At 39.3% G+C, this 12,444-nt stretch overlaps 1 protein-coding gene across 1 annotated transcript; it reads right to left on the minus strand.

Annotated features, from left to right (window-relative positions):
• Positions 1-1,849: 1,849 nt before the first annotated feature.
• LOC142166799 (hydroquinone glucosyltransferase-like) lies at positions 1,850-12,160 on the minus strand. The gene is made up of 3 exons (XM_075226159.1): positions 11,317-12,160; positions 9,441-9,787; positions 1,850-2,348 (listed from the first exon to the last, which is right to left on the minus strand). Exons 1-3 carry the CDS (start codon positions 11,893-11,895, stop codon positions 1,988-1,990), a joined length of 1,287 nt encoding a protein of 428 aa, XP_075082260.1. The 5' UTR covers positions 11,896-12,160; the 3' UTR covers positions 1,850-1,987.
• Positions 12,161-12,444: the final 284 nt, after the last annotated feature.

Raw genomic sequence — 12,444 nt, forward strand, 5'->3', positions numbered from 1 at the left:
CTCGATCTCCTCCGTTTCTGTTAGGGCCACCATTGCTAGGCTGGCTCCCATTGTATCACCCATGGATAGGTGGTTGGGGCCTATCCTTCTGAATTTCCATATGATAATCCCCAAGGCACTCTGCAGCTTGAATGGCCTTGGGCAGGGTATCTACCCTTTGTCTTTGCAGCTCCATACGAGCATGAGGTTTCAAACCTTCTATGAATGCGAATAGTTTATCTTTGTCCCCCATATCCCGTATATTTAACATGAGTGCGAAGAATTCTCGCACGCAATCCTGCACTGATCTGGTGTGGAAGAGTTCACGCAGCTTTCTCCGTGCATTGTATTCAACGTTTTCGGGGAAGAACTGTAGGCGTATGGCTGCCTTCAGTTCTGCCCATGTCTGGAGAGTATCTTCACCGGCCCTGATGGCTTCATATTTCACTCGCCACTAGAGTTTTGCATCGCCTTGAAGATACATGGCAGCAGTTGCTACCTTTTTGGCTTCTTCCAACTTTCCTACGGCATCGAAGTATTGTTCGATGTCGAAGATGAAATTTTCCACTTCTTTAGCGTCCCGAGCTCCGTTGTATGGCTTTGGCTCCAGAATTTTCAGCTTTTGTGGCATAGGGGCAATGTTCATGGCCCCCCTGATTTGGTTTTCGCCTCCTTTGAGCAGGCTTTGAAGGGTAGCATTGACAACATTGAGCTGGCTTGTCAAGTTGTTTATGGTTTGCTGCATGGCAGTCAGTCAGTCTGCCTCTAGTTTCCGATGGGCTAAATCCTCGGCACGCTCCTATTGGAGGTCCTCGAATTTGCCATGAATTTTGGCTGCCTCAACGGCTGTCGTTTGTCGGTCTTCCTGAGAGTCGCGACTGATGTTTGCTATGTCAACTTCGGCCTGCCTCATTCTGCGGTCCAAGTCATCCAACCTTTGCACTAGGTTGGTTTTAGATCATGCACCGTATCCATAATGGGCTGTAATACGTCAACCGTCTCTTGAAGGGTCGCGATGCGATCCCCGTAATTCACCATGGTCAGAAATAGTGGTAATTGCAATGCGTTCCCTCGTCCGATGTCGAGCCTAGGCTCTGATACCAACTGTTACGCGGCGCCTTCCTGAAGTTCCTTGGAAGGGCAACGTAAGGCTAAGTAACCGATGTCAGTGTGGTTGTTGTCCACCAACTGAGGTCCCCTCCGTACGCTAGACTAGATTGTCAGTGCCGTATGGGAAAACCAATGTCGTGAGCAATTGAGCGAGCAAAAATGAGCAATTGATGATGAAAGCTGATTGTATTGATGATGATGAAAGCTATTACAAAATGCAATGCAGTGTCGGGGGGAGAGACACCAGTACAGAGAAATGATTGCTTGCTTGAATGTTTGAATGCTTTGGTCCCCTTAATAATACTTAAAAAAAATAAGCCAAAGTTACATGAGTTGACCTATGAAAGGTGTAGAAGCACACTGAAAATGAATGAAGTAAAACTACTCTATAATTACAATGAAAAGGACTTAGTCTTCTACAAGGTAGAAGCAAGTCCGATGACAACAACTTTGTCTTGAGCATCAGGCTCTGCGCGCGCATTGCTATCGGCGCGCGCGACACTATTTGGATCCGCCTGCGGCTGGGCGCTGGCGCTTGGCATAGGATCTGCGTGCGTAGCTCTATTGGCAACATGATGGTCTGTGCGCGCGACATTGTTGGCCTTTGCTTGCTACTGGGCATTGGCAAGGATTATCGATGGGGCGACAAAGGCACATGCGCGCTTGTCACTTGGCGCTGCCGAGACCAGGGGGTCGACCGTGGCGCTAGGCGTTGGGAGGCTTGCCAGAACGTCACGGGGCGCGTCCAAGGGGTCATGGGTCGATGATGGAAAGCAGCCCATGAGAGAAATTATGAACATTTTTGTCAATGACATTATGACATAATTGCCTCCTAAACTTTTCCGAGATTTCACATATTACGCAATAAAAAGGCCTAGTCGTCAGTCGTCACACCCATCTATGTAAAGGAAGCATCATAGATTTTATTCATTTTATTCATCGTCACGCCGACCTCCTCCGCTAAAAAGGTGGCATTCATCCTCTGCTCCGCGTAAAGGGGCCATGCAATCATCGGCACGCCGTGGACTACGTTTTCTAAAGTCGAATTCCATCCACAATGCGAAAGAAATGCTCCGGAAGATGGATGATTTAGAATTGCTACTTGAGGGGCCCAAGAAGGCACTACCAAACCCCTTCCCTCTGTTTTCTTCGCAAATCCTTCCGGCAAGTATATCAATGGATCATTTTCATCGCTGCCCACGTTGAAAAATGCTGCCGAGGCACTTGCATCACTTGGCGTACGGGCCACTAAGATGAACCTGTTGAAAGCAAAGAAAGAAATAAATGTTGAGGTTTTATTTTTAAGATGTAATATTCTTAAAATGAGGGTGAATGAGAAATGGAGGGAAAATGAAATTTTGAGTAAAATTTTAAGTTTTCCCCTCTTAACAATGAGACATTGTCCCATATTGGAAGTGGAAGACATTTTTGGTGGGTATATATATAATTGCTCTTCTTGTAGCTCTTAAAGAGTTAAGAAGAAAGCAAGCCTCGCGCCGTCGTCGTCGTCGCTCGCTCGGCTCGGCTTCGGCTACGGCTACGGCTACGGCTACGGCTACGGCTACGGCTACGGCTTCGGCTTCGGCTTCGGTCAAATGATCGATTGATTGATTAATTTTTTGTGCTTGCTCCACAAATATGTAATGCTTGGTCTTGCACTCCTTCTTGGCTGCTATATATATGAGCAGCAAATGTTGAAGAAATATACCAAAAACTCAACATACAATTCGCTCAACAAATTGGCTATACATTGCATTCCTTCCTCTCAGAACTTCCATACGTTTTTCTGAGTATATACTCCTTCGTTCTGCATTGTTTTTTAACTTCAAACAAAGCAACTGTAAGTGTGATTTGCTACCGAACTTTGTGTGGGGTTTGAAGTACCGCTACACCAGTGTGTTATTCGTTCTATCCTGGGAGGAAATAATCCATTACCTTGGGTACTAGGAGGGGATTAAATTCCTTAAGGAAACACTGTGAATTTAGTGGGCTCGAATTTATTATTATTGTTTCATTACGTTAACTTATATTTTGCAGAATTAATATTTACAAATACAGGAATATTGACGGGAATAACAATCTTAAGGAATTTAATATTTATTTCTGTACTTGTGTTATTCTTATTATTCTGCAAACTAAAACCTTTGTGGTTTGTGTACTCCCGTTTTGGAGAGTTAAGCCTTCGTGGCGTTTTGTTGGATATTAAAATCTACGTGATTTTTACTCCAGTTTGAAAACATGTATTAAACGTTTGTTTGTGTCATTCTTTTACAGAAAAGATGATGACTGAAAACGAAAACCAAGCTGTTCCGATGGCGACTGCCAACGCAACGACAAGCCGAACACCGGCGTTGGCACCGGGAGAAAAACCCGGAAAATTTTCCGGGATTGATTTCAAACGCTGGCAGCAGAAGATGTTCTTCTACTTAACTACGTTATGTCTACAGAAGTTCATCAAGGAAGATGTTCCTGATCTGCCGGATAAAACTCCAGATAATGAACGCTTTCTCGTGATTGAAGCGTGGAAGCATTCTGATTTTTTATGCAAGAATTATATTCTTAGCGGACTGGATGATAATCTGTATAATGTATACAGTAGCATGGAGACATCCAAAGAATTGTGGAATGCGCTTGAAAAGAAATATAAGACTGAAGATGCCGGGATGAAGAAATTCGTTGCCGCAAAATTTCTGGACTACAAAATGATAGATAGCAAGTCTGTTATTACTCAAGTCCAGGAATTGCAAGTGATTATTCATGATCTACTTGCTGAAGGTCTTGTAATCAACGAAGCATTCCAAGTAGCAGCAATGATTGAGAAGTTGCCTCCGTTGTGGAAGGACTTCAAAAATTATTTGAAACACAAACGAAAGGAAATGTCCCTTGAAGATCTCATTGTTCGGTTGAGAATCGAAGAGGACAATAAAGCTGCTGAAAGGAGAGGCCGTGGAAATTCAACAATAATGGGAGCAAATATTGTTGAAGCTAACAAAAAGAGGAAGAAGGCTTCTGGTCCGAAATACAACCCAAGCAAGAAGCGGTTCAGTGGAAACTGCTACAACTGTGGGAAAACCGGACACAAATCTACGGAGTGTCGTGCTCCGAAGAAAGACAAGAAAAGGGGTCAAGCAAACATGGTAGTAAACCATGATGATGTTGATAACTTGTGTGCCATGCTCTCTGAATGTAACTTGGTGGGAAATCCTAAACTGTGGTGGTTTGATTCAGGAGCCACTCGCCATGTTTGTGCAGTTAGAGAGGCTTTTGCTACCTATGCTCTTGCTGAACCCGGAGAGACAGTTTATATGGGAAATGCTTCAACAGCAAAAGTTGAAGGATATGGGAAGGTATTTCTAAAAATGACTTCTGGCAAGGTCATGACTTTGAACAATGTCCTTCATGTTCCCGAAATGAGAAAGAATTTAGTCTCTACGGGACTTCTTGTTAAGCACGGTTTTAAGTGCATTTTTGTATCCAACAAGGTTGTAATTAGTAAGAATGAAATATTTGTGGGAAAAGGTTACCTCACCGAGGGCCTTTTCAACCTAAATGTAATGGTTGTTGAAAATAATAATAATATTTCAGCTTCTTCTTACTTACTTGAGTCAAATGATTTATGGCATGTACGTTTGGGTCATGTCAATTATAAAACCTTGCGGAAAATGATTAACTTGGAAGTACTGCCCAAGTTTGAATGCGAAAAATCAAAATGTCAAACATGTGTGGAATCTAAGTATGTTAAACATCCTTATAAGTCAGTTGAAAGGAATTCAAATCCTTTAGACTTAATTCACACAGATATTTGTGACATGAAGTCAATACCATCTCGCGGTGGAAAGAAGTATTTCATAACTTTTATTGACGATGGTACTCGATATTGCTATGTTTACTTACTGAATAGTAAAGATGAAGCAATAGACGCATTCAGGCAATACAAAAATGAAGTTGAAACGCAACTTAACAAGAAAGTAAAAATGATAAGAAGTGATAGGGGTGGTGAATATGAATCTCCTTTTGAAGAAATATGTTTAGAATATGGAATTATTCATCAAACAACAGCCCCTTACACGCCCCAATCTAATGGGATTGCGGAAAGAAAGAATCGCACATTAAAGGAGATGATGAATGCGTTGTTGATAAGTTCTGGTTTGCCACAGAACTTGTGGGGGGAAGCCATTCTTACGGCTAATCGAATATTAAATCGAGTGCCCCATAGCAAAACACAATCCATTCCTTATGAACAATGGAAAGGAAGGAAGCCCAACTTGAATTATTTTAAAGTGTGGGGGTGTTTGGCAAAAGTGCAAGTTCCTAAACCCAAAAGGGTAAAGATAGGACCGAAAACCGTTGATTGTGTTTTCATAGGATATGCGACAAATAGTAAAGCATATCGATTTCTGGTTCATAAATCAGAAAATTCCGACATTCATAATAATACGGTTATAGAATCAGATAATGCTGAGTTTTTTGAAAATATATATCCGTATAAAAAGGAATGTGAGTCGTTTGGTGAAGGATCTAAACGACCTCGGGAAGAAACAAAAGAAAGTACATGTAATCAGGAGAATCCAAGACGTAGTAAACGTCAAAGAACGTCTACTTCATTTGGACCAGATTTTGTGGCTTTCTTATTGGAGAATGAGCCTCAAACATTTAAAGAAGCTATGACTTCTTCGGAATCATTGTTTTGGAAAGAGGCAGTCAATAGTGAAATAGAATCCATATTGAACAACCATACATGAGAATTGGTTGATCTTCCTCCTGGAAATAAACCTTTGGGTTCTAAATGAATTTTTAAGAGAAAAATCAAAGATGATGGCACTATTGATAAATTCAAGGCAAGGCTCGTAGTCAAAGGGTATAGACAATGAGAAGGTCTAGACTACTTTGATACATACTCTCCAGTTACAAGAATTACGTCCATACGGATGTTAGTAGCATTAGCTACAGTGTATGGTCTTGAAATTCATCAAATGGATGTTAAGACGACCTTCTTAAATGGAGAGTTGGAGGAAGAAATTTACATGGAACAACCTGAAGGGTTTGTGGTTCCAGGTAAAGAAAAGAAGGTATGTAGACTTGTTAAGTCTCTTTACGGACTAAAACAAGCACCCAAACAATGGCATGCGAAATTTGACCAAACAATGTTGTCAAATGGTTTTAAGATAAATGAATGTGATAAATGCGTGTACATTAAAAATGTTCCAAATCACATAGTCATTGTTTGCCTATATGTGGATGATATGTTGATAATGAGTAATGACATTGCCAACATAAATGCTACTAAGCGTATGCTCAATAGCAAGTTTGATATGAAAGACTTGGGAGTGGCTGATTTAATTCTGGGAATTAAGATCAATAAGACTCCTCAAGGTCTGGCATTGTCACAATCTCATTATATTAAGACAGTACTTGAAAAATTCAAGCACTTGGGCTTTAAAGTTGCAAAGACTCCAATTGACGTGAATCTTGCATTAGCAAAGAACAAAGGCCAAAGCATATCACAATTGGATTATGCTCGTGTATTGGGATGCTTAATGTATATCATGAATTGTACACGACCAGACATAGCTTGTGCTATAAGTAAACTGAGTCGATATACGAGCAATCCAGGCCAATCTCATTGGATGGCAATGAAACGAGTTTTGGGATATTTAGAACATACCCAGAACTTTGAATTGCACTACAGTAATTTTCCTGCGGTGATTGAGGGATACTGTGATGCAAATTGGATCACCGGTTCAACTGATTCTAAGTCCACGAGTGGATATGTATTCACTATTGGTGGAGGAGCGGTATCTTGGAAGTCGTCCAAACAAACATGTATTGCCCGCTCTACAATGGAGGCTGAATTCATAGCCTTAGATAAAGCCGGTGAAGAAGCTGAATGGCTCCGGAATTTCTTGGAAGACATTCCATTTTGGCCCAAACCGTTGGCACCAATATGCATACATTGTGATAGTCAAGCGGCAATTGGAAGGGCTGGGAGCGTCATGTATAACGGTAAATCTCGTCATATACGACGAATACATAAAACCGTTAGGCAATTACTCTCTAGAGGAATTATCACAATTGACTATGTAAAGTCAAGTGATAATGTGTCGGATCCACTTACAAAAGGCCTAACTAGAGAGGTAGTTGAGAAATCATCAAGGGGAATGGGGCTATGGCCGAGAACAAGTCATTGTGGCGGTAACTCTACCTAGAAGACTGGAGATCCCAAGATCTAGGTTCAAAGAGATCAAACAAAGTTATTAATGACGGTTCAACATTGTCAAATAAAATTTTAGTCCATTCTCGTGATGAGACAATGTTCAGTACCAAGGATAAAGCATTAAGGCTTTTTAATGATTTCTAAATTTGATACGGGGTATATCAAATAGTGTATCTACAGGATGACACGTTTAGGAATCACCTATTTAAGTGTGAAGTGTGAGCCGCTTCAAGGAGAACTTTGTAAGGCCAGTTCTCTACGCACTTATGAAACCAGGCGGTGTTCATGGCTGAAACGAACACAACAATGAGAACCAAAGACGGTTAAGGGTTGATTGTGTGACTTATGGTTGTCTAGGTATACACCAAAGATCGACGGTTCAAAGATATCAAATCTACCGATTGACCGAGTATATCCGACATAAGTTTACTACGGAAAGTTCAAAGGGAAACCTACTTATCCAGATGCAATTAATCCTTGCTTGTAAATCACACAGTTTTTCATGCATACTTCCGTGATATAGCCATTCCCCATTCATGTGGGGGATTGTTGAGGTTTTATTTTTAAGATGTAATATTCTTAAAATGAGGGTGAATGGGAAATGGAGGGAAAATGAAATTTTGAGTAAAATTTTAAGTTTCCCCCTCTTAACAATGAGACATTGTCCCATATTGGAAGTGGAAGACATTTTTGGTGGGTATATATATAATTGCTCTTCTTGTAGCTCTTAAAGAGTTAAGAAGAAAGCAAGCCTCGCGCCGTCGTCGTCGCTCGCTCGCTCGGCTCGGCTTCGGCTACGGCTTCGGCTTCGGCTTCGGCTTCGGCTTCGGCTTCGGATTCGGATTCGGATTTGGATTTGGATTTGGTCAAATGATCGATTGATTGATTAATTTTTTGGACCAAATTTATTTGTTAATAGTAAATATTAACGTAAGATTATCCGTATTTGTAAACGGATATTTTTCAATCCGTGTATTGATAATTTGGCAGCCGGATAATGGTCTTCCCACCATGAAGTGCTTGCTCCACAAACATGAAGTGCTTGCTCCACAAACATGTAATGCTTGCTCCACCATGAAGGGTGGACGTTTGGTCTTGCACTCCTTCTTGGCTGCTATATATATGAGCAGCAAATGTTGAAGAAATATACCAAAAACTCAACATACAATTCGCTCAACAAATTGGCTATACATTGCATTCCTTCCTCTCAGAACTTCCATACGTTTTTCTGAGTATATACTCCTTCGTTCTGCATTGTTTTTTAACTTCAAACAAAGCAACTGTAAGTGTGATTTGCTACCAAACTTTGTGTTCGCCGAAACACTGGGGTTTGAAGTACCGCTACACCAGTGTGTTATTCGTTCTATCCTGGGAGGAAGTAATCCATTACCTTGGGTACTAGGAGGGGATTAAATTCCTTAAGGAAACACTGTGAATTCAGTGGGCTCGAATTTATTATTATTGTTTCATTACGTTAACTTATATTTTGCAGAATTAATATTTACAAATACAGGAATATTGACGGGAATAACAATAAAAACAACAAATTTTTAGGTTGGATATATTTTTTCCGGAGATAATTAAAAATTTAGTAGGATAATAAAATTGTAGAAACGGAAACTATTAGTCAAGGGCCAAATATATACGGACTTAAATATATCCCCCTCCACCTATCGGCTATCGGTCCAAAAATGCCTACAATTTTATCTTTTCGACTCATTTTGCCCTTATAACTAAGGGTCAACTTGAATTATAAAAATAAAAAATATTTAATTCTACGTTGATTTTGTTATTGGTCTAATTCAATTAAATCAATGGAAAATGATCAAAACTATCCTTGAATTATTGGCCAGGGCTAAATATATAATCTCCGTTCATCTGTCGGTTCAAAAATAACCCCGAAAATACCCGATTTCCTAACTTACCCGACCCAATCATTAACCCGCCCAAAAAACATAAAATTTCATCGGAAAATTATTTTTTCTGCCATTTTCATTTTACTTCCTCCCTATTTATTTAGTGAACACTGATTTATAATTTTAAAAAAGATAGCGTACTGCAACAAGTAAAATAGATATGATAATTTATTAATACTCACTTAAAACGCTATTTTTCTAATATTAAAATGTAATATAACCTTTGCTGACTCATTTGTAGACCCCAAGCTAACTCAGTAAGTTGTTCACTTGTTAAAGTGCCGCCACTGCCAAAGGCCACAAAGAGAACAGAATCAGGCGGCTGATTATCCAACCACGCCAAAATCTCAGCATCCTTTTCTGTAACGACTTCATCTTGTTTGATCAATGGCCCTATAGCATGAACATGCGGAATTGGTATATTTTGGAAAAACGAGTTTTCTTTAAGAGCTCGAAGGGACACAGGTTCAAGATCATCCCAACTGTTGACAAATATTCCGGCGGCCAACGTCAACCTGCTGACGTGAAGTAAATACCATTTGTACTCATCGTTTTTCCTGTCTTTCACCTGTAAAGACAAATTCAGAATTTAAATTTTAATCTAGTCAATATCTTTTAACTTTTTATCCATTAAATTTATTATTCATTTGAAATTATGAATTCATATTAAGTTTTGTAAAACTATTGATGCAAGTATTGTACACCATCGAATATTAAGTTAATCTACAACAATGGATAACTTTTCATAAGAATCCTAATGAGATAACCTTAAAAATAGAGTAATACATAGTAATATGTTATAAATACTTAAATTGCACTTATAGTGTAAAAAATAAATTGCAGTTTGTATATAAATTGAATTTATTTAATATTCGTTAAAATTTTAATAATTTTCACATATTATGTTTTTGTAGAATATTGATGTAAGTATTTTACACCATCGAATATTAAATTAATCTACTACAACGGATAACTTTTCATAAGAATCATAATGAAAAAGTCCGGTGCACTAAGCTCCCACTATACGCAGGGTCCAAGGAATGACCGGACCACAAAATCGCAACTTTATCAATTATGCCGAGGCTCCCCTTCAAAAATCCTAATGAGATAAACCTTAAAAATATAGTAATACATAGTAGTAACATGTTGTAATCTCGGTTCGAGCCATAGACATGGAAAAATCCTCGGTAGGTAATGCTTCCCGCGAATGAGGTCCTAAGCGGTGCGAATCCGGATATAGTCGGGCTCCAATGCGGGAACCAAACCCCAGCAAAAAAAATATGTTGTAGTCACTTAAATTGTAGTGAGTAGGGGTGTTCAAAACCGAACCGAAACCGAAGTTTAATGGCTTATTGGTATCGGTTTAACGGTTTAACGGACGGGGAACAGATTGAAATTTTTTTATTAACGGCTTATCGGTTTGGGGGCGGATTATTCAATTTTCTTAACGGATAATCCGTTAACCCGTTAAGAATGTATATATATATATGCATAAAATTTATTTTTATCCATATATTAAATAATCAAAAATATATATATTAAATAATCAAAAACCATTCTTCCACTTCCAGTACTCTATCTCTATTCTCTATTACTAATTTACTATTAGACATTTAGTTATAATTTACTATTCCATTTAGTTACTATTAGATAATTTTGATTATCATGTATTATACCCAGTGTTCTCTTCTATTTCTTCTGATAGTTATAAGTTGTTAATAGGCTCATCCCCAGAGATGATTCTACTGGAAAATACGTTGGAATACACATCTCTCTATTTCTTCTATTTAGCTCTCTTCTTAGGAATTTTATTTTGAGTCATAGCGGTCAACAAACAATCCGATAAACCGCTCGATAACCGTCCGATAAGAGCTAAACCGATACCAATCCGTCCGATATCTTATCAGGTGGCTAGCGGATTAATACATTTAAAAGCCGATAACCGATAAGCTAAACCGTTAAGAGCATATAACCGCCCAATCCGCCCGATAAGCAGCCCTAGTAGTGAGAGCGTAAAAAAAAAATTGCACCTTGTATTAAATTCATTTAATATTCGTTAAAATTTTAATAATTTTCAGATATGAATCTCAAATGTACCTGGTCTAGGAGGTCGTGAGGGCATATTGTATTGCATCCAGGAGTTTGAATAGGTTCGGAAAGGTCAACGAACTCGCCGTTGACTTCCCGGTCTAGCGTCGGAAGATACGAAGAGAAAGCCATCAAAAGAGTAGAGGCAGTGAAGAAAGAGTAAACAGGAATAGAAACCTCTTTGCAAATCTCAAAAGCGTCAGTACAGAACAAATCAATGATCAAAGCTTTCGGGCGATGTGTTATTAGAAGTGAGGAGAGGTATTGTTTGAGTGATTCGCGGACTATAATAGAGAGGCGAGTGACTACTCTCATATCGTCCGTGAAAAATGAAGAGATGTTTTCCACCGGTGGGATTTCGACGGCGTAGAAACCGGCGGGGAGGTTATCTGATCGGAAAAGTTCATTTTGTGCGGCGGATGCTCCGGTCGTGATGACGAAGAAGCTGACGTGGAAGCCGTGGTTGATGACTAGGCGTTTGGCGAACTCAAAGAGTGGGATGATGTGTCCCATGCCTGGGCTTGGGAGGAAGGCGACGTGCGGCTTCTCCTTCTGTTCAGCAATCGCCATTGTTGCAGATTTGTCCATTAAAGGAGCAAATGAAACTTCAAATCAATGAAAAGAGAATATGGTTTTTGCGACCTTTTAAGCAAATATATTAAGACTTTCTTTGGTACAAGAGAAATAAAATAAGGTGGGCGGTGGTATGGTAACTGAACTGATATGTGCTTTTTTATATAGAGAAATCACTGTGAAGTTATTCTTCAGAATTTTGATGATCAGAATATTATCTTTTTTTCTCTGATAGTGTTGTGCGATTGGTTTAATCCTTCGGTATTCAAACTGTAGTGACTCGGCTAATTCAGACGACGTCTATTTTGAAGGTTATAAGAGTGAAAAATATTTCGATCATCCCACCCATCACAGCCCGGGGTAGAAATTCTATAACACATATTGTACGTCCGAAAAAACGGTATAGTTGAATTTGTAACCTGATTTATAAACAAGCAAATCGATTTGACCTCAAAAATAATAAATAGATTAAATAAAATACAAGATTTAACGTTGAAATCGAGATTTGACAGTAAATAGCCTGGTTCCGGGAGCAAAGCTTCCGAAGGCAGCAATATGAATCTT

This window comes from Nicotiana tabacum, chromosome 12, assembly GCF_000715075.1.
Source record: "Nicotiana tabacum cultivar K326 chromosome 12, ASM71507v2, whole genome shotgun sequence".
NCBI lineage: Eukaryota > Viridiplantae > Streptophyta > Magnoliopsida > Solanales > Solanaceae > Nicotiana > Nicotiana tabacum.

Bases quoted from the DNA above. Each gene is read 5' to 3' on its own strand.
- LOC142166799 (XM_075226159.1), bottom strand. From the start codon at position 11,895: ATGGACAAATCTGCAACAATGGCGATTGCTGAACAGAAGGAGAAGCCG. The intron at 9,788-11,316 runs GTACATTTGAGA...TTGTCTTTACAG, and splicing joins CTCACGACCTCCTAGACCAG to GTGAAAGACAGGAAAAACGA. The intron at 2,349-9,440 runs GTTATATTACAT...TGCTTTCAACAG, and splicing joins CTACAAATGAGTCAGCAAAG to GTTCATCTTAGTGGCCCGTA.